General features: G+C 46.5%; 1 protein-coding gene across 1 annotated transcript in view; it reads right to left on the reverse strand.

The window, feature by feature from the left end:
• The window catches only part of ETV5 (ETS variant transcription factor 5), a 65578-nt gene that overhangs the window by 9009 nt on the left and 33187 nt on the right, over positions 1-23382 (reverse strand). The window contains exons 8-11 of the mRNA XM_075556177.1: positions 14661-14920; positions 12573-12632; positions 4327-4395; positions 3993-4162 (exon numbers count right to left, since the gene is read on the reverse strand). Of these exons, the coding sequence (XP_075412292.1) occupies positions 3993-4162; positions 4327-4395; positions 12573-12632; positions 14661-14920 (559 nt within the window). The remainder of the gene's footprint in view (positions 1-3992; positions 4163-4326; positions 4396-12572; positions 12633-14660; positions 14921-23382) is intronic.

Consider the following 23382-nt stretch of genomic DNA (forward strand, 5'->3'; position numbering starts at 1 on the left):
AACACAAGCACGACCCCTCCCTTGTGGCATGCTGGTGGGCCCTGCTAAGGCACGCAGCGAGTTTGGAGACAAAGCAGGACCGGATTCCGATATGGTGTTCACCCCCCCATTTCACAGGGTGTACCCTGGACCTTAAGCCATGCCTGACTATATTCTTTTGATCTTGTGAAAATCAAGCAGGGAGTGGGAAGTGAGTGGAGAGAAGAAGGCCAAAAGAAAAGTGGATCTTAAAGCACGCTTTCCTTAAGGATTTTGGCAGGTGGAAAGGAAGAGTCCCTGAGTTTGGGATTTTACAATGACCTTTAGTAAATACCAGAAATGATCATGGCAAGTGAATAAGAATGCACCTGTCCTGATTACATTAGAATACTTCAATAGCAGGCTTCTTGTTTGCCTGGCCCAAACAAAACAAAACAAAAACCAAGAAAGCTCCATTTCCAATTGCCTTCTTCATTCTCCTATGCCTTGGGTTGGGTCTCCAGTTTTCTGTCCCACATGGTAGTTACATCATCTGGTGTCAATTTGGGACTTGAGAGGATTAAGAGTGAAGGGGTGGAGTGTAGTCTGTCAATCGGGTCATAGGCAACGAGGCCTTTGTGTGGGCATGGCCTTCTCCGGAGGATTCTGGGAACTCCGGTATTTCCTCCTTGAAAGTGGGAGACTCTCTGTCTGCTCACACCCTGGGAGATATAGCAGCTGACAAGACACATGGAACTACCCTAGTGCCCCAAGCTGGAGAAGCCACGTGGAGACCCCTGCCAGCGCTGAGATGCTTACACCACCACCGGATCCACAAGACTTCCCACCCACTGGCCTGTGATCTTTCTGCATTCAGCGTCATTGCATGTGTTTCGTGAGTCTGAAGACTTTATAGATTGGTATCGGACATTTGGGCTAATATTGGACTTATGGACTTGGTCTAAACTGGGTTGGGATGCTGTCCTAATGGACAATTAATTACCCTTCATATAAAACTCTCTCATACACACATGAGTCTCTATGAATTTGTTTCTCTAGTCTACCCAGACTAACAGACCCCTTTCAGCCATTCAATTTTATCTTCATGATCACAAAGGGCACAATTTACCTCAATCCCACTGAGAACAACAACAAATCCCAAGAAGCCCACAAATCCAGGAACCAAGGGCAGATAGCGGCCGAGGAGGGGAATCTGTTAAACCAATCACGTTGTTTAAAAGAAACAGCACATTATGAACGTGTACTTAATTGCTGTCAGCCACAAACGAGGCAGGGAACTTTAAACGAAACGCAGCCTCTCACTTTACTATGTTCAGTGGTGAAAAACAATGCTGGCATTTTTGTTTTTGAATATTCTTAACTTCGGATGCGACCTCCTTTTTCCCCTGTCACTTGCATATGCAACAGCTGACTGGGTGTTTGTGTATGCACAGATTTCAAAGCAGTTCTGGTAGCCATAGTTACTGACTCATCCTCTCGGGCCAGAGCCCGCCGCTTCCTTGGCCCTCCCCTGGGCTGCGCCTTCCATAGCATGGTGTGATGCGGCACAGCTCCGACGCAGCTGGAGAGCAGGGCTGCCCCCTTTTCTGGCGGGTGGCAGCGGGGTGCGAGACAGGCAAGAGTTTGTTCCTGCTCTTTCATCTTGCCCATCAGTGACTATAATAGCACACATCTGAGGGCTGATGCTGAAGGAGTTAAACTGTACTCATCTCCCTTCCTGCTCTTGAGAGAGAGAGAGAGATAGAAAGAGAGAAAGAGAGAGAGAGAGAGAGAGAGAGAGAGCCCAAGCCACAGCGCGGGCGAGCAGCCCGTCCTTGTGAGCCTCTCCATGGCATCAGTTATCTGCCACATGTTCAACAAACAACCCTACCCCCAAAATATTCATTAATGCAGATTCACAGTTAAAATGGCTCCAGATTAAAGCCGAGTCCGTCATAATTGAGAGGGTGCTAAGCTGGATGACGAACAGAAGACATTTGATTAGGGGCCTGCCAAAACGAAGTTCTAAAACCACAATTTCCATGCACAGTGTAATGGATACGACGGATAATTACCCAGAGTGCACTACTCAGCCCACAGCTGCCTACAATTACGTCCCAAACAGCTTCCTCCTCCGCCTCACCCTTCAAGCGCCCCACATGACAACAACCCTTTTCGTGGGGTTAGTGTCTTCCCGGGATTAACAGGGTGCGGCCCCCAGAGTTGTGCGTGGAGGGGGGCAAGGCTAGACAAAGGTGTGTCCCCAGGCCAAAGTGCTCACGTGGAGCTGAAGGGGCCTGGGCTGTGGGGCAGCAGCAGGCAGAGCTCAGGGAAGGCTGGGGGCTGCAGGGTGGGGCGGGAAGAGGCACTTCCCGAGGCCCGAGCTGCCCAACCCGCTCTGGGAGGAAGCCTCAAGGGCACGGTCGGCCTCTCAGGGGCCTCGGCTGCTTGGCATTTATGAGCGTTCTGGATTAATATTAGTTTCTTGTTAAAGTAAGAGAGCCAGGGCCCCGTGCCATCTGTTCATCATTTTCTTTACCACTGGTAGGAGAGCAGAAGATTCAATAACCTCTTCACAAAGGGTCATAACCAGGTTTACCTGCAGCTGTCCAGCCTATGCTTAGACCCCAGGCAGTGGCCATAAAGTAATAAAAGCTCCTGTTTGTGAAATGAGATAAATCAATAAGGGCTGCCCACATGACAGACCTGCTTTCAGAGTGAGTCTGGCCCACATGCTCTCTCTCCCCCAGCCTCCGGCAGATGAGGAGGGCGGCGAGGAGAAGAAAGATGCGCGAGATGGCTTAGCGCTAAAGCAGGGCTTAGAAAACCCGGCAGCGCCCACCCAACTCGGGCTTAGAGCGCGGCCTGGGCTGTAACGGAAACTGTCGACACGTGAGCTAGGTTGACATATTTCCACTTTCACGAATGACTCCAGACAGGGACCGTCATGCGCAAATCCTCTTTAGTAACTGCCTTAGTCTCCTGCCAATCGGGATTCGTTAGCTTCGAACTCACAGTCTCCTCCCCACCCCTCCCACCCCCCATCTTAACGTTCAGGCTGGTTCCCTGTCCCAGGCCAGATGCCTCCCGCTGTAACCCCCACGCCGATTTCTTCCCTCCGTGTGCTAAAGTGAGCGCTGGATTCACCCAACGCCTGAGAACACTGTTCTTGCTCACAAGCCTCCCAAATGCATGCATCTCCCGTCAACCCCAAGCAACCCAAAGACCGTTCCTGTTGATTTAATATGTGACACCCAAGTATACGTTAACCCTCCAAAAAATGCACGCCAGCTTTCCCAGGTAGTTATTTCTTCACAATCATCTAACCGATAAAGCAAATAGGAACCGCATGCTAAGCGCAAAGCCCAACGTACTGTGTCTTTCTCTAGGATAGCCAGGAAAGGGATTCGGTGCTGTGGCTTCTCCTCTGAAGAAGTACTGGTTCTTTCCATAGGCTTTTCTGCCATTAGTTTTTGGCAGACCAACAATACCCTTTTTCTTGCTCCGCCCGCCCCTTACAAACAAAAGACGGAAGGCTTGTGTCTATCTCTGAACTATTGTGACGCCACATAGCACGCTTTAATAGAGCTAGAGAGAGCTCATAAGAATGACCGATCTCTCATAATTTCATCTCTTCAGGTCAAGGCCATTTGAGACACTGTAGTAATTGCCTCCTGTAATAGCTTCCCGAAATCCCACACGACATCTTCATGCCGCCTCCTATATAGGCTACGGCATGCAAGGGCCGAGGCCGAAACTACCGAGCCATCATGTTCAGAAGACCTCTCAAGAGGGAAGGTCATGTCTCCTCCTTGACTGTGAGTCTCCCCATTCATAGGCCCCAGGACTCAGATTTTGAGGAAATGCAACCAACTACGCTGAGGAGTTCTGGCTTATCCGATTCACAGGAAGGACAGTGCCCGGCGACTGCTAGGCCAGGATGGGAATAAGAGCGGGAATGTTTAATACAGTAACGAGCCCCAGGGAAACATGAACAACAAGCTCATCACAGGCGCCCTGCAGCCAGCACTCACCTCCTCGGGCTCTATCAGCTTGAATTCCATGCCTCGGCCGGTCCAGGCAATGAAGTGGGCATTGGCTGGGTCGTCCAGCAGAGTAACCAGGAACTGCCACAGCTGCAGAGAACCTCGCCTCTGATAGGGGGGCCCCTCTCGATACAGCGTGGGCTCCTGTTTGACTTTGCCTGTTTGGGGGGCACCCACACACAAACGCACAAAGATTCCCGTTAGAAGTTTCTCAGGGGATTTGGAAAAGGAGCTGTGAATGCCCAATCAATCACTTAACTCCGTTAGACTAACCCAGTTGCCGTGACATCTTTAACTTTCCGGTTTAGCAACAAAGCCTTACCTTCCAGCCTCTCAGGTACCACACAGGTGTCATCGAAGTACAACCGGGGATCTTTTTCGTATGGAAAACCTGAAGGAGAATTTAAAAAATAAAGGCTCTGTGGTTAACAAGTTCTGTGGTGCATTCAAACTATGGATTTAGGGACTACAATGGGATTGACCTTTCCAGGCTCTAAGCCCTACTGCTGTTCTATCTTTGCAAGCCTGCATTTTCTGGGGCTTGAAAAGGACTCAGGTGCTCATGTTCTGATGTGGTCACCGGAGCCTCATCCACAACAAAATCAATTCTGCTGTCAGAGCTAAGACTGCAAGGAAGCACTGCGTCACCTGTCAGTTCCTGCACATCTTCCTTATGGGTCTGCGTGGATCAATGGTGCCGTGACTAAGCCGTTGTATCTGGAAAAATCGCACCTGTTTCACTGGATGGATTTAGTTTAATCTGTATACAGTCCCACCACTTTCCTGTTGGCTGCTATGAATTCCAACCTTCCGTATAACTTGTCCAGACTCCATCAATTATGAAAGCACCTGGGGTACAGGGAATGTTGCCAAAACGAATACAGACTTTGGGGCTAGTGGAGCTTTTCAAAGAGCAGCGAAAGTTTCAGAGTACCTTGGGGATGGTATTATCACAGACAGGCTGGAGAGAATTATTCAAGAGCCCTAGCAGCGAAATGAAGTCAAGCAATGAGAACCAACTGATCCCATGACATCACTAAGAGGAGATGACAGAAAGGGTCTGACCAGGGCCAACCCACATTCGGTGCTGGCCACCATGTCACCAGGCACCCTGACAAAACCAGAACTAGGTAGCAGGCAGCCTCAGTGGGACGACCTCCTTTCCTGTGGCTTCATCCATTTCACAGGGGTGGGGATTAGAGAAACCCTCTACCAACATAACTGCTCAGGAGAAAGACCCAGGAGCCCTTACTTCCCGAATGAGGCTTCCCTGTGCTGGCTGACACACTTAGTTGGACGGCACAGGTGAGTGCGTCAGGTATGCCGTGGGGATACACAAGGAATGGTGCTCTGCAGTGAGGCGCTTCCATTGGCTTTTGAGGGGGAACCCGCTGGAACTTGAATAATCCCAAGGGTAAAGACGCCAAGAAATAATGGGCTGTTTATTCTTCTTCACAAACTGTCAAGATCCACTCGCTTCTTGGCAGGCCTGATTTCAAGGTATAGGACTGTGAGACAGGGCTTTGAACCACTTCACCCTAGTTCCACTCCGGGTCCCGTGATCGATCCCCCTCCCGGACACCGAATGAGCCACGAGATGCATTCTTTTGGCAGTTGGCACAGGCGTGAAGGGCTATTGAGACTCACGCTTCAGCACACAGAAAAGGCTGGAAGCATTTTTCGATGATTCAATAGCTGCATGTGCAGCAAGTTGAGGTCGCGGTGGCACAGGAAGCACTGGGGGTAGGGGTGGTTCTAAACTAAGGCAAACTCCCTTGCAGTGGAGGGCAAGCACCAGTCAGACTTTTTGAAATGTAGCGACTGCCTGTATATGGATTCAGAATCTAGATTTTTAACAAGATCTTCAAACGATTCTGAAGTTTACAGAAGACCGCCGATTCCGATCCAATATACCTGGGGTGGGAAGGCAGACTGTCAGCAAGGAGTCAAACCAGGCTCCAAAGCCTACCTTGGAGGAAATAGACTCTTTTGAGGTTTGTAGGATTTATTTTGCTTTCCTACCAGGCCCTGCTTCCCGGTTGCTTGACAACATAGAAAGGGGGGATATTTTATTGGCTTTTATTTATTACCCAATACAATTAATACTTATTGTGGGAACTGCTAAGAGACACTGAGCACAGAGAGAGACACGTGGCCCTTATATCTCGCCTCGGAGAGAGGCAGACCACAAGCTAGGGCAAGAAATCGAAGAGTCGAAGTGCAGTGTGGAAGTTAAGAGAGGGCAGGCCCTGGGAGCAGATCCCATCAGCTGTGTGACCGAGAGTGAGCTGAATCTCTGGGGAGAACGGGGTGAACATGACTCAGGCCTTACAGAGTTGGGGTGAAAATTAAATAAGTGCCAAGAAGAGCTCAGCGTACGACGTGTGCAAAGAACAACAGGTGAGCAGGAACTGCACTCTGAACTAAGTATTATATACAGCAAATGTCCAGGGAAAAATACAAGCTTTAGCCTCTAGCATAAGTCCTAAATTCCTTGAGGATAAAAACCAAGTCCCGAATGTTGTTATCGCGTCCCAATATTTTATACACACTAAGTGCTCCATAAATATCGGAAAAAGTGAGAAACCCAATAATCCACACGCACCAAAATGATACCACGCTTAAAAAGTAGCAAATAAAAAGAGATTATCCTTCAATGACCATGATGATATATTTACTATCTGATTTGGTACTGGGGAGCAGATGGACTTTTATGGCAAGCTGGTGTACTTTGTGTTTACCAATCGGAATTACAGTATCCATCACGGGTCATGTTTTGCCCCGGCTATCAGGAAGCTCTGTGTTTCCCACCTTTCCTGCCTTAGATATCTAGGCTCTCGAGGGACTTCCTGGTTTTTTTCAGCTTCCTGGTTCCCTGAAGATGGCCGTGTATCTGAGCCCATCTCTGCTTGCTCACTTGTTGACTTATAACACACCCACAACTCACCTGGGCTACTAACCAAGACAATCCACTCCCTTATGGGATTATATCTGCAAGTATCAAAACACCAAACTGCTGGTGACCCTACAGCACAGGGTAGAACTCCTACCCCTGTAGGTTTCCAAAACTGTGAACTGTTTATGGGAGCAGAAAGCCTCAACTTTCTCCTTCAGGGTAGCTGGTGGCTTCCAACTGCTGACCTTGAAGTTTAGCTGGCCAAGTCTTAACCCACTCTGACAGACGCCACCAGGGTTCAATATCGACAGGTACTGGGGTGGGGGGTGGGCGGGGTGTCTGCATGGGGGTGGGGCACAATTCAATTCAACCCATAACAGTTCCATGTGGGTTCTGATCCACACTATAAAGTCACGATAAGTGAACGACTTCAGTTAACCACCCGTCCGTCAGCCACGCCAGGTTATTTTTGGAGCTTTTCGTTGCTCTAAGGTAAGAACATGTTCCAGGTGTCTAAGGGGCTGGGGGTGGGGGGCATCGAAATTCTAGGTTTGGTTTTCAGAGCTAATCGGATGAAGGCCTGCCTACACAGAGTATCATTTAGGGGCCTTTTGTGGTTTCCAGTGTTTGCCTCATGTGGTTCGTGAAAACATCTGGAAGATGCTGTTGGTGTAAGGGACGTTTCAGCCGGCTGCATTGGCCCCAGCAATTCCATCAGTCATCTATCTAATCAGCCGAATAAAGGTGGCAGGAAGGAAGGACCGTTTGAGGGGCAGAGTGGAGATGAGACTCAACCCCCTACACAAGGACTCCAGGTGAACGTGCAGCGCAAGATGGCTATCTGAACCAGCACAGATGCCAATCAGAGACACTTGTCTCCCTAACTGCTTGGCAGGCATCTGTGGTCAAGCCCGTGTGGGGAGGACAGAGAAAGCACGGCAGGGTAATTTAGAGCAATTAAGACTGCTGCTGTTGTTGAAACAGCTTCTTCCATGTGTGTGGGATCAGGGAACGGAGTGGGAACGAGTGGGCAAAGAACACACAAACTTGCCAGATATTGTGTGTGTAGTAAGCAACCCAATGCCTGACGAAAAATATTTCCTATAAGAGCGTGCTCTTTCCTAAATGTTATAATTATGCAAAATGCTCTCTCTTCCCCAGCTTGCCTGCTGCAGACATCCATTGCTATATAGGAACATTCAGGAACCTGGAAGAGAGCCCCACACAGCTGTGCCTATCAGTCTGTGGCCCAGATGATGTGCCTTCCGTTCCAGGGCTGGACACTCAGAATGTCACCAGGAGTTCAGTGCAACCACACTGGGTCTCCCTTCTAAGCAGGTCGAAGGCAAGCAGCCACTTCACAGAGACCACTGTTGGGAGCTTACCACTTAGAAAATCCAACTATGCTTCATACAACTCCCACCCCAGCCCATCGAGTCGATTCCAACTTACTGTGACCCAATGGGCCAGGGCAGGCCTGTTCCTGTGTTTCCCAGACGGTACATTTCTATGGGAGCAGAGGATCATCATTCTCTCTTGGAGCCTTGGTGAGTTTGAACTGCTGGCCTTGTGGCTAGCCGTCTAATGCCTAGCTAGATGGCTACGCCCACAGGGCTCCCTCCCTCACCATGCTTCGTGGAGTGGCTTTATCAGCTTGATCCACCTTCTGTGTCAACTCTGGAATGCAGTGGCTCTCAATCTTAGTTGCACACTGGAGTCACCTGGGGAGCTCTGACACTGGAATCACCTGGGGAGCTCTGACACTGGAGTCACCTGGGGAGCTCTGACACTGGAGTCACCTGGGGAGCTCTGACACTGGAGTCACCTGGGGAGCTCTGACACTGGAGTCACCTGGGGAGCTCTGACAAGATACTGAAGCTGAAGGTCCGACCTCAGAGTCTGAGTGAATTGCTCTGGAGCGAAGTCTGTACATCAGGATTTCCCCCCCCCTCTTTTCCCCAAAGTTCCCCAGCTGATTTGAATGTGCAGCCAAAGTTGAGAATCATTACTTGACTGTGCAAGAATCTCTTGGATATTGCTGGGCTCCACACCTGGCATTTTTGATTCTACAGGTTTGAGGGAGGAGATCCGGCAGAGCGGTGCATTAAGCTGCTCTGCCAGCAGTTCGAGCCTGCCAGGCACTCCGTGGGCGAAAGACGAGGCAGTCTACTTCCATTACCATCTGCGGCCTCAGAAACCCAAGGCCATTCTGTCCCGTCCAGTAGCCATGAATTGGAATCCACTTATGGCCGTGGGCCTGGTGGCCTGACGTGGTTCCTGAACATCTGCATTTCTAACAAGTGCCAGGTGAAGCTGCTGCTGTTTTTTGAAATTGTCACTCTAGATGCTTATGGAGAGATGTATAAAGGCTAGAAAGGAGCGCTGTTGGTGCTGTGTGAATCCTAACCACAAGGCTAGCGGTTCAAACCAACCAGTTGCTGTGAGGGAAAAAGAGGAGACTACTGACTCCCGTAAAGATTTATAACCCTTAGGGGGAAATGGGGAGCCAACAACAACAGTAACTAAAAGAAAGAAGAAAATATTCTAAAATCGATGATGGCGATGACTCTTCAACTCTTCTTAATAGGATTGAATTCTATGATATGTGAATTACATACCATTAAAAAGCTTAAAGTTTTAAAACCTTGGAAATCACTGCAAGGGTCTCTAAGTGTTGGAACTGACCTGACAACAGGTTTCATATGACACACCTTCCAGGGAAAGTGTTCTTTCAGGAAACCAGCAACAACCCCAAAGTCAACGACTTCCCTCTTTGGGTGTTCAGAAGGGGAACCTTGAGATTCTGTTCTCTGAAGTCTTGCCCTCATCTCTTTAGGCCTTTCGTGCCTCCATTTCATTCCTTTCTCGTCAGGAGCTGAGTCAATCCACTTGCTTTTGTCATTCCTTTTAAGAAGCAGCTAGTCAGCAACTTCTCCTTCCCACTCTGGCCAATCCTGCCCTCACACAAGACTTCCTTTTTTCACTTTTAAGAAAGTCTTCATTCTAAAAATCAGCAATAGGCACTCAAACCTAAGACAGCCCCAGCCATGTATGCATACCCCCTCCCCAAAACTGGTGCAGCAAAAGCCCTCCGACACCCAGAATGTCACCTTCAGGAATTTGTCCTCAAGAATTCATCAAGGGAGTGTGGGAAATTTAGCTAGCTGGATGTTCGCCTCGGCTTGGTTTATTTTGGGAGTAATCTGGAAATACCTGCTTACTCATGCAACAAGTATTGTTACAGCCACTAGAGAGGTACTATAGAGGGACGTGGGGGGCTATACAGTGTCACTGGCTGTAAAACGTGCAGGCACAGGAAGAGCGTTGGGCCCTAGAGCCCACAGGGCGTAGTTCTATCTCCCCAGCTGTGTGACCTTGACAAGCCTTTTACACCTGAGCCTCAGTTTCCTCATGACACCTGGGAATAAGCAGAAAGTCCACTTAAGGCTGCGAAGGATTAATTAGCTCACAGAAGGCACAGCAAAGACCCTAAGGAGAGGGCTTTGTAACAGGTTTGTAGAAAACATGTTACTAAAAGATGATGTTTTTCCATACAATTTTTGAAACCCCTTGACAGATAGCAAAGCGTTAAGATTAATTCTCGACAGCGAGGTTGAACGTTTTCCCTTCTGTTTATCTACACTTGCATTTTCTAAATTCTGAGCAACCAGTATTTGTGATAATAAGCTATGATAATAAGTTTATACCATATACAAAAAAACACTCAAAAGAAAGCTCCTAAACCAAAGGGGATTCTAGTCCTGACTACTTGCTTGAAGTCATACATCCTGTACAACATTGATGCTTTGAGACTATTTATTCTAAATTACTTCTGCCGCACCAAGGAGGGCAGTGCTAAAAAAGGCAGAGTCACGGTGCCTTCTCACGACAGTACGATTTCCCTGAGACTCACTGAATTAGTTGGTCCCAAAGGGCCTGGACACGAAACTATAAAACCCTGACATAGAACCATCATCGCCACACACGAATAACCGTCAGGACACGTGATGAGCCAAGCTTGTGGGAAAATGGCCTTTTTAAAAAAATGTTTCTTCTTGGAGAAAATTTAATTAACTAATTAATTGTCTTTGAGTGAAAGTGTACAGAGCAAATTGGTTTTTCATTCACCAATTCATACACATTTTGCTTTGTGACACTGACTTTAAAAACTATTTTATTGGCGTCTACTTCACACATCATACAATTTAATCATTCAGTCATATTAAGGAGATATGTGCAATCACCATAATTAATTTCAGAACACGTTCTTCTCATTGTTATTAGCTCTCCATTTCCTCCATCCTCCCCTGTCATGCCGCTAGGTAATATCTAGTTACGATCCCTACAGACCTACCTAGTGTGGACTTCATATATCAAAAATCATCAAAAACACAAACAGGAAGCAAACACAACAACAAAAATCCAACAATAATGACTAGACAAAACAGAAAAAAAAAACCCTTTGGGAGTCCCCAATTAATCAACATTTCTATAATTAAACAACATTCTCCAATTAAACATTTCTACAGAGTTGTATCCATCTACAAAGTTTTGAATATAATGTACGGTACTTCTACAGAGCGTTATCAAGGAGCCCTGGTAACAAGTTGGGCTGCTAACCCTAAGGTCAGCAGTTTGAAACCACCAGCCACTCCTCAGGGGAAAGATGGGGCTGTCACTCCCTATAAGAGTTGTAGTCTTGGAAGGGGAAGTCTTCACAGGGGAAGTTCTATCCTGTCTTACAGGGTCACTATGAGTGGGCATCACGCAATAGAAGCGAGTTTGACTTTGGTTTCACAGGGTCTCATGACTCGCACCCTGGCGGCCCTAGCTCACCATAGGAACACCTCAGATTGCTCTCCCATTTAAAAAGTAACAATCATTTCTCAAACAGTAATAAGTGCAAGGGAGTACTCAACCAAGCATCCAAACTAAGTACTAAGGAGAAACACATCGAAAAGCTCGTGTTTTTTTTTTTTTGAGGGAGTTAGTAGAATAAGAGATGGTACACTCACTGAGGGTTATTGCAAAAGATGAGTTGAGGCAGAATATGTATGAATTATTGAATGTAAAATTGTGATTTGCTCTGTACCCCCTCAACTACTTCCCAAGAAAGTTAAAAGAAAAAAGAAAATAAATCAGTTTTAAAAACCTCATTTCTGAAACATCCTTGAAAAAGTTAAAAAAAGAAAAAGAAAAAATTAATCATGTTAAAAAAAAAGGAAAACTCATTTCGGAGACATCCTTGGATCCATAGAAAGCCACCGTCACTGACATAATCCCCAAGTTCTAACTTAGGCAGATCGTAACATACACAGAGGCCACAGAAAGGTTGTGAAAAATGAAATGAAAAGATAATGGAATTTTCCCATGTGTTTTACAAGCCCTCATACTGCCAGGTAACTTTCGTGTGTAAAAACAGAGAAATCAGATTTTTTTCTCCAAATTTATCCCATGAACTCTGGAAAGTCAGTGTCATAAATATTCAAAATAATAGGAGGCCTCCATGCCTGAAACCTTTGGTATAAAATGAGATAAAGATGAATTAGCTCTCATATTCACTAGCTAGGAATTTATGACTTCAAATGTAAGCCTGGAAATGGGGCAGTTTGAAGCTTCTTTGAGTGTTATTAAAATAATAATAAAACACCCAAACAAAAGACATTTCTTACCCTCATGGCTGCTGGAGAAATAGCCCCCTCTCATGTAGGACGCCTGGCAGTTGGGTACTTCTGGAAGGGAAACACACAGACACACACCATTGTCAACAGTTCTGGGGCAGAGTAAGTACACAGCTTAACCCGAGTGCCATAGTGAAGGCCCAGTGCTGCCTCGTGCCCCACGAGCCTGTCTTTATAGCACTATCCGAGAAGAAAGATTACCCCACAGGCAAAGAGGACATCTCAAAATCAAAGCTCTCTAGATCAGGGGCCAGGGGAAGGAAAACGCTCTCAAATCTGGTAAAAAATGAATTAATGGTAGAAAAGAAACTGTCTTCCCAAAGACTGTTTGGTCTCCTGCCTGTACTGACTCAACAGCTTTGGGAGTGGGCTGCAGAAGACGCCTGCTCTAGATTTTCTCCAATTTGCCCCCCAATGGTCGCATCCAGTCCTGCTCCTGGAGGCTCGTGGTATTTTTAGGCCAGAGAGATCAAAGAGGTTGGCAGTTCAAAACCAGCAGCAGCTCTGCGGGAGAAAGACTAGACTTGCTTCTCCCGTAACAGGTCCAGCCTAGGAGACCCACAGCGGGTTGTTAAGAGTCAGCAGTGACTTGATGGCAGGGTGTTTGGTTTTCCCCCACAGGGAGGCCACTCAGATCAGTTGTAGATCTATGAGGAACCTCCAAAAAAGCTCATGGGAAAAGGGAATTGAAGATGAGAAAAACACTGCCAGACAGGCATGCTCCAGAGGAGAATACACCAAAGCCGGAGAATGAATGCCAGGGCGGAGGCTTACAAGCTGGCAGTTCCAGGCCCTTGGTCATATTTCTGCTGTCAAGCACACAATGTCTCCCTTCTTCTGTTTGTCCCCAGAGCCTTCCTTCCCTACACCTATTTCTCTGCGTGTCAGCTCAGAGGTCAAAAGCAGATTCTACAACCCATTCCATTTATAAAAGCCATTTAAAATACCTATCTGCCTCGCCTCTGCCCAGGATCTTTAAGGGAACGAACTACACACAGGGGAAGACTGGAAACTTACCCACCACCCTCATATTCCCAACTCAGGTCGGGGTGGGGAGTGGGGGGAGTTGATTTCCGAAAAGAAGAAAAACAAAGAGGAGTTTCCAAGTGTGCAAACTGCAAAGTTCCAATCGTCCTTTCCCTTCGCTAATATTTCACTGACTAAGTCTGGTCTATAAGATATGTAGACAGTAAGCGGGTGATGTGCTTCACTGTGTTCCCAGACAAGAGGGGGCCCCATAACCTAACAGTAGGCGCTCTAACATGTTCGACTTCGACTGCTGATGGATGTAGGTCTTTTCTCAGTCAGCAAGATGGCAACAGAACAGATAGTCCATCAAGGAACCACAGGAGCAGGCTCTCCTATGGGGCCACTCGTACCCCAGACAGCCAGGAAATTCTCGCAGCTTACATGCGGCCTCTCTCCTTACAGCTGAAACAGTGTCAAGGTTCGCTGTAGGGACTGCCAGGTTATGAATGAGATTCGTTCCTGCATGCGTCTCTAAGTCAAATGTGCAGGTCAGGTGGAGCAGGTGCATTCAAATCGTATTTGGCCTTTTTTGGTGCAGGTATTTTCAATGGTTTAAAAGCTCCACATGCCGCCAAGAAGACTTTGTCATGAGTAGGGTTAGAGGTCCGTTCAATTGTTCCAAAGTGAGAGCAAATTAACCTAAATATTAAAGAGTTTCCCACCCCAGGCACTGTAAATACTCAAAAGAAAGCTACCAAACTTGGAATAGGACTCAAGTGCACAAATGATACGCACCTCCATGTTCAGTGGCCCTGATGTTACTAGCTCTTAAAAAGGGTACTTACCCCCAAGTTTAGACCCCAATACTCTCTGGGCCTGGCCTCTGACGTGTACTTCATAAGCCCCTCCCACCCCCTCTCTGAATGCCTACCGCACCCCCGACCACGTGCATGGCTCTTCTGCGGTGCTTTCCCACTAATGCATACTAGATTCTAAGTTCCTTGAGAGAAATTCCCGTAAGACTCTTCCCCACAGCCCTGCGCAGAGAAGACAGGGGCCGCACAGATGAATGGGCGCGTGCAGGACTGGATGCCTTGGTTTGAAGCTAACCTGAATCAACACAGTAATCCCGGGGCTCCTGCTTGATTCCCATCGGAGACTGGAACCCGTGTGCTGGGGGACCTGGCATGCCAGGGACCCCGTGTTCATAGAGCGGGTCATGGTATTCTTGTTTGAATCCTTGAGGGGGTGGGGGAGCTGCAGGGACAATAGGCTCTGACATTTGCCGGTGGTAAGTGGGGCGGTTGTCTCCAGGCCCTCCTGACTGAGGAGGGAAGGCGTGGCAAGGTTCAGACAGTTGTCGCTGAAATCTGTAAGAAAGAAATGACACATGGTTAAATAGGCACGGAATGAATAGCTACTGTGACTTACCAGTCGGGACTAGAAATTCAGATGAATGAAATTATAAAGTAATCCACCCCCCCCAAAATTCTAAAGTAGTTATTAATGCTTATTTATGGATATTTTGTTCCTGTCCCCTAATTGTGTATCACATTTCAATCCTCATAAAAGAGCGGGGGAAAGCAATCGAGGGAACAGAGCGGTCCCTCACACTGCACACACACTTCCTTCATGCACTGCCCATTTATATACGAAGCTTAAGTATCTGGTTCTAGCTGGACAATTCCTCTCAAAGCAGAACCAGCAAAATGCTCGCTCATTCTCAGCTGTACACAGAGGGAGCTTAAAGGTCACAACGTATAATCAGGTAGAAGAACATAGTGAAAAAGAAAGAAAGCCCATTTGCAATAGCAATCAAAACCAAAATCCTTGGGAATTAAGCAAGACATGTGTAGGCCGTGTAAGAATCAAGTCTTGAAACTGTTCTGTGCGGAATAGGAAGAAAATTGAAAAGAGAAAACTCACACGTTGCAAATATTTAGAACTTGGGAGTTGTTGATGTTCTGCAGAGTCCTCTAGAAAAGTAATGTGGTTCCAACCAGTTTGACCAAATGACTCTAAACTCTACCTAAGAGATTGATTTCAGAAAGGAATTATGCCCTTCTAGCGAGATACCGGCACATTGATAAATACCTGAAACCGTAGTAGAGGAAACGAAAGATAGAAAGATCCAAGGAATTGAATCAAAAGTTAAAACCCGGTAAGAATATTCCAGAATTCAATGCAAGGCTTGTCTTTCAAATCGGTGGGAAGAAAGTGGTAGACCCTCTATTTTCTACTGCAAGTCCAAATAATGTATCTTATGAATGAGAAATGTACACATAAAACTAGTGCTGGCGTAAGTAAATCTATACTGCAACGTCCACAATGGCGAGGGACGTGCAGGAAAGGCTGAGCAAGCCCTGGCAGAGCAACCGCACTCATCAAGACGGTTAACTTGCCACATAAACGTGGAAATCCCACCTCAGCACATGGAGAACTGCTCACGGTACCACGCTGTCTCTGAATTGCTCGGCCACCTGCAAAGGACCCACTCTCCTATTTCTGTCCACTACTGTTCACATGCAACGGATGCCTGGCCACTCGACGATGACCAGGTTTGGGACATACTATTCCAGTCCCCGGAGAAGTCCTGGTGACGCTGTCCACGGCTGCAGCAATAGGATCACACACAGCAGTGACTGTGAGGCTGTGGCAGGGCCAGGCAGCATTTCCTCTGTTGTACACAGGGTCCCCTGGGAACACACCCCGGTCATGGATCTACCACTTGCGGACTTACAAATGGAATCAGATGATGTGCTCGTGGGTGCGTTTGGGTGTCTCCTTTTATTGAGCGTAATGTTTCCAAGGCTTGCCCACGTTGAGGCACGTATCAGGACTCCATCCCTTTTTATGACTAGACATTAAATATTTCAATGTAAAACCAACAAAACCAAAAGAAAACCCATAAGCTAGAGAAACACCCTCTAACCATTAATTAAAAAAAAATTTAAGCTAACAAATACAGCCACGTACATAAGTAGCACTGCTGAAGTAAAGAGCTCCTACCTGATAAGTAAAAATTATCATCCCAATAGGAAAAATTAGGTAAGAGGCATAAGTAGGAAAGTCACTAAAAGAGTATCAATGGTCATAAACCAAGAAACATCAAGTATAACGTCATTAATGATCAGTTAAGTGCAAAGTAAATCCCACCCCACCCCCACCCCCCCGCCCGGCTGGATAATGTGATATCATTCAGTGCGTGGCCCATTAAACACCCTTACATCCTGGATGTGGTGAGAGCGGTCTATCGCAGTGGCAATCAACTCAAATGTGTGACGAGGAAACCTGGTGAGGCGCGTTGTGAGACAGCCACATAGTGGACAACAATCGGTCAACCCGATGTGACACCCGGAGGCTTCAAATAGTGGGAACGTGTGTAAACCACTCTGTAAACCTTCATCCGACTCACAATAAAAAGTTAAAGAACAAAAACAAAGACGCGGAACTTTTCCACAAACTTTTTGAAGCCTCCTCATATACGAATATATAAGGAATTTTCCATCTGTGAAAAACAGGGCAGGCTGCCTAAGAGCATATAGAACATTAATTTGGGGCAAAAAAGAAAAATAGTTAAAAGCAGCATACAAATGCTGACAAGATTTATGCCTAAATGTTAACCTGCTTATCGTTGAGTGGTTCCGATTTTAGATGATTTTCTCCTTTTTGTACACTTTCAGTTAAATAATGGCTGTGCATTATTTTTATAGCGTGCCAAGGAAAGCTTGCCGGTCAATCACTTGAGTGTCACTCATGTCTTTCAGCTGTCAGACAGTCCAACGGCCCTTTCCCTGTTGGACAGGCAGAAGAGAAAGGCTCAGGGGACACCCCTCAAACGGAATGACTGCGGCGATCTAGGTAACACCAGAACACGGTGTGTTCTTCCGAATCATACTGGAAAGAGGAAATGAACCATGTCTCTAAGGCGCGGTTTCTGCCCCAGCCGCGATCTTCTGCAGATCAAGACTGTAATTCTCAGTAGAGACGAGAGCAGTGGGTGTGGAGGTTCAAGATGAGCGACTCTCAAAGACTAAGGTCTGAATTCAGGAAGGATTCGAGTGCCCGAAAGTATGTGTATAAAGCAAAGCATGTGCGGACACGGTGCCTCAGGTAGGAAACAGGAGCCCAGAAGAACCATGGCTCTCGAACAACTCATTCCAGTGAGTTTCAGTACAGTCAGCAACAGCGCTTACCACCACCAGCTTACTCTCTCCTTTTAGCTCGGATCCTCTTAGTGGTTCTAATCAAGCCATTTTAACTTGATTTGAATCAATCTGTGCCAACAGGTGGCCAACAGATCTCTAGAACATCAAGATTGAAAATCTTCAACTGAAGAGATGTTGTGTGCAGATAAAATACTGTCTCAAATCAGGTGGGGTGGTGGCATGTTCTGTGGTGTCATTACCCAAAGCAGCACCTTAAGATCATTATATAACTGAACAATTTTGCACATATGAGGCAGACTAGCAAAGGAAGCTCCATTTTTGTGAGCTGCTGAGTAACTTGCTAGTTCCTCCCACCCATCTCAGAAAGGTGGCAGCTAGTTGATCTGCCTGTTCTCCATCCCCTGATGGGAATGTCTCTGCTCGTGATTAGTTTTAGAATGTACTCCCATGTTCTCAGGTTCTGGACACAATTAGTTTGGATTATTCTTCAAAATATCATTTGTTCGGATTCAATATTGTTCCTTCCCCTGGATGTTGCAATGCGAATGGTGTAGTTAATCTGGTCACGATAGCCAGGATGTGACAATATAATTCTGTTATGGTGACCAGGATGTTATCATCAATTTTGGTATTGCTTCTTTTATGACAAGAAATGTACCTTATAATGCATGCTTACTCTTCTTGAAGTTACAATTAATCCACTGATTTTGCTTTATGCTTCTGTTCATGCTTGCTTGCACCCTAGACAGATGATAAATGAGTTTGTTGGCCTTAAAGATGGACTGAAATTTGGACTCGTGACTGCAATCAAAGAATCGATTTTAGATTCTGGCGGTCCAGTTAGAATAAAGACTCTTCTAAATTATCAAGACATTATAGTGGCTGTCATGTATTCGAATCCACAACAGATACTTATTGTTTTATACTGGACAACAAAGTATCAGAATCTGCCCCGTCAACATCTTAAAGAAGCTTTACAAACTATCGGAGCTTCCTTAGGTTGAGAGTCTCATATGACGGTGTAAGCTCATCATGAATGCCAAGTTCAAGGTTGCTGTTATTGAAGGTAATCTTCCAATGGTCTTTGAAGAAGACCCTTGTACATTTGAAACAAGACTAGATTGGCATTTAAAACATGGTTTTTATTTCTCTTCTACTGCCATTCAGTCAACTCTGACTCATCTAGATCCTATGCAGGATTTCTGAGACGCGATCTTCATGAGCAGGCGGCCTCCTATTTCTCCCTCACGGCACCCGGGGAGTGGGGTGGGGTGGGGGGTTGAAACGCTGACCTAACCCACAGCGTTACCAGGGCTCTGTAAGCAGGCTGCAAGCCTGCAGACAAGTCTGGAGCGCTGGGCAGAGAGGATTTTTCTGGAAGGAGTTACATTTTATAAAGTACTTGGAACAGTAGCAAGGCACACATCCTCCTCCATTTTCTCTCCACCACTGTCAAAGGTGACCTTCCTAACTCAGCTCGGAGGTGGCCTGTACCACTTAGTTCTGTAACTCGAGCCTCCGCAGCTGACAGGCCCATCACCCACTTCCGCTCGCTGTTCATCTCGCCTTTCTGACTGCAGCCAGAGTGGGCCTGTGATGGCCTCTTCAGGAAAAGGTCCTTGCAGCTGGGGCCAGCCGGCACCCTCCACCTCCTCCACCACGCCTAACATTAAGGGGGCCTGAAGCTCACAGGCCTGCGGGCCGCCCGGTGGAGAGCCCTGTCATCGGGATGGCTCAGCACTGCGTGGTTTGGGGGAGCAGAATAGCAAAGGGGACCTTCGGGATGAGGCCCGAGGTCAGCGTATCTGGAAGGAAGATTCTCTCAGGGCTTGGGGATGACCCACTGTTCATTTGCCGCGATCAGCAGTGACTCCAGTTCTTGTCCTCAGAATGCCTTCCATGAACTTGACTCGCTGACCTTCATTTGAACACCCCCCTCCTTCCCCTTTCTCCACAAGCCTTTGAAGCATCTGAGAATGTGTTGTATACAGAAGACAACCACTGTGACAGGCCGTCTCTTCTTCACCCAGGCGGGCAGTCCTTTCCAACGACAGAACGGCTCAGCTTCCACAAACTTCTTCCTCCCCCTCTTCTTCCACTCCCCCCAGTTTGCCACTCGGGTTCCTGCTGCCAGGAGCTACCATTTGGTGAGCAAAAGACTTCTGAAGAGCAAGCATGCCTACATTCAAGAGGTTACGGATCGTGCCTTGTTCAGTCCACGGATTGAAAGACCCAGTTATTGCTTCATTTGTCGGATTTATATAGCGCCTTTCCTCCAGAAAGCTCACCCACGCTAATATCATTTGGTTTACGTTATGCAAACCGTTACGATGCTTTCTCTGCATTTCCTTTGTGCTTTCTGTTGCCAATGCACCGAGTAAACACATGCTTACAGGAGAACTCTGTGGCTGTGACGCAGGCGGCACAGTGGCTCCGGGTGCCACGTGTGATAACGGCAGCTCGGCGGCCAGCTAGGGATGACCGTGACATCTGCCAGGAGACCAACACCGTGCACACTGTGCTTCTGGGAAGGCTCTCGGAGGATGAGGAGGAGGGGAGAAGCAGCATAGCTAAAGACGAAGCTCTGGCTTGAGACCAGACTATCCTGGGCTGAACTCAACCACCACCATTTCCTAGCACCGGGGCTTTGGGCCCCTTACATAAATCCTCTCCGACTCAGTTTCCTCCTTGGTAGATCGAGGACCACCAACATGCCTACCCGACAGGTCTGTTGTAATGATTATGTAAGATGAAGCAGAGGCCAGCTTACTGGCAAGTCTCGATAGATTCAAACGCCACAATCACCTTCCCTACAGCTTCTCTCCCCAACACACATATACTAGACGCTATGAAAATACCAGGGAACATTAGGAACATGGAAGAAGACACACACACACACACACACACACACACACACACACACACACACACACACTGAAATGAAAGGCCCGCTGGTTGTCCGCCATTCTTGCTTCTCAGTAAGAGATGCTCATTTACCCAGGTGACGGTGTGCCTCCGAATGTAAGGCGTTTTTGTTCTGCTATATTACCCAGAGTAGACACTGTGATAGACAAAGTGCAACCACTGCCCTGAAAACACATCAGCGGGCTCAGAGACAACTCCCCGGGTGGTGTGTGACCAGGAAACACTGCTTAGATAAGCCGCGATAAAACATTCAGGGTGAAGAACAAGAAGAATTTCCTTTGAATGTCTACATGTCTGATTTCTGAAGAGCCAATATGCATATGACATGTGCCCAGAATATATGATGGGAAAGTAGTAGCTTTAAACACATAGTACTCTGATGATGAAAAGATTTTGTGGAATATAGCTAAAAAGACAAAATTGTCTGGCAAGACTAAAAGAGAAAAAAAGTCCAGATAAATAATTGGAAAAATGAAAAACTACAGATTAAAAATTCTATTATTTGCTTATGCCAATTAATTTTAAAGTTTACACAAAAATGGACAAATTCCTAGAAGATAGTTTATTAAAATCCACTCAATAACAGATATCCACAAAGGAAACATCAGGCGCAGATTGGTTTTACTGGTGAATTCTTCCACACTTGCAAGGAATTCAAATTTGCCATATATTGTTTCAGAATACAGAAAAAGGACCACTCTACACTCACCTAATGTGCTCACTCAATGCTAAAACCTACATTTACCAAAAAAAGGGACAATCATGAATAACACTTCTCGTTCAGTGACTTTTTTTTTCATTTATAAAAGTAGTAAAAAAACAAATCTACTGACTGTTGTACACGTTAACAGCATATACCCAGGAGCAACCAGCAGCCAGGTGGAGGCAAGAATAACACTGGTTGTGATGGTTAAGGTTATGTGCAATTTGGGTTCGCCATGGTCCTAAGGGGCATGGTCGTTGGGTACAGTGAGAGCTGGTTCTGGAATGATGTGGTCATCCTCCGCTTTGTGATGTAATGTGGTCATCCTCTATTTTTGCCTACTGCCTCAGGTCAATTAAATGAGAAGTGACTGTATTCTAAGTCACGAGTACACATGAAAGATAAACCCTAATTATATATTGCCAAACTAAGTTAGCATGCACAAAAAGGTAACAGATGGACAAGCTGAGTTTATCAAAAGAATATAAGGTTGGTTTTATCTAAGTAATTCACATCGTTTACAGACTTAAGGAGAAAAATCATCCGATTGCCTCAACAGAGAGAAAAGGTGATAAAATTCAGCATCCACTCACGTAAAAAACTCGCAGTAAACCGGTAATAAGAGGAAATTTCCATTTACTTGAAAAGAGGTCACAGAAGAACTTACAGTAAAGTGAAGAAATGCTGAAAACAAGCCCTCTTAAGACCTAGAGCTTAAAAACAACAACCAAGAGCAGCAAAATCCCACTCGAGCCATCAGAAGCAGAGTGTGCGTGTGTGCGCGTGCGTGTGTGCGCGTGCATTCGTGTGTCATTAGCTCCAGGGCCCCTGCTGCCATCCAAATCCCCGGATGATCTAGTCACTTTAAAAGGTCAAGTATTTGTATATAACTATCACATATTTTAAATCATCTCTAGATTACCGGTCGATATAAAGCCCAATACAATGGAAACAATGTAAATACCACTTTCAACATTCATCAAATACGTGTGATATTTAGGAATAGGTTGAATCTGTAGATGTGGAGGGTCAACTGTGCCTTACTGATTCCATCCAAGACCAAGATGGCTCCATTAAGCACCTACGACACTCCGTTTCAGACCCCACCCTAAGTCTGTGATGCCATCCAAAATGTGCTCGTGACAGAGGTGTGTGGAGAGCAGATACCTCAGTCATTTCATTCCTGGCCAGGCTACAAATGTGATTCACAGTCAAGGTCTTCCCTCCCTGAACATGACAAAATGTAGCGGACAAAACCAGACAGCCATTGAATAGGGAATGACTTTAAGAGAGGAAGCAGAAAGAACACAAAAATCCAAGAATACTAAATCTCTCGATTTATCTAGATCTTGAGAAATGAGCACTTTTCTACAAATCAAAATCCCAGAGAACTTACGCTTTGAACTCTGGACCGTGAGCACTCAGGGAGAAACCATTTTCAGACGAGATGATTTCCCCTCAGAAGAAACCATCCCTAACTCACCGTGCTTGATTATTCTGGGTAGAGGGACCATCCACGAGCCCACTACAATACGGATGCCCTTCAGGATCATCAAGATTTCCCACAAACAAGACTATTTCCTTAAATTTTGTCCTTTCTTTGCTCTTTGAATGCATGCCAACTAAGAGAGCAGCACATCCCCAAATTCTTAAGATGATAAATGACTTTGGGGAGCTTCTTCGGTTGAATTCGGGGCCCCCAGTGGGATCACTCTTAATTTGAGATACACTGAGAAATGGTCATAAGGAAAGAAAAAAGTACACATGGCCAGCAGGGTGGGCCTAAGACTGGAATTATCTCCTAGGTTTCTCTACCCACCACCCGTGAACACTGGCAACAGCACCATGAACACACACACAAGCTCTGGGTGGCAGAATGAAAAGCATCCCTCTTCCAGCAGCAACAGAACATGGCCGAACATGCCAAATTACATGCTTTACAGCCCCCTGCCCCGCCTCCTTGGGGGAAAGCAATCTACAATATAAATCACTGCTTGCAAGCATAGCATTTATCTTCTAAAAATAAATGTGGAGT

The sequence above is a fragment of the Tenrec ecaudatus genome, chromosome 8 (genome assembly GCF_050624435.1).
Source record: "Tenrec ecaudatus isolate mTenEca1 chromosome 8, mTenEca1.hap1, whole genome shotgun sequence".
NCBI classification, from domain to species: domain Eukaryota; kingdom Metazoa; phylum Chordata; class Mammalia; order Afrosoricida; family Tenrecidae; genus Tenrec; species Tenrec ecaudatus.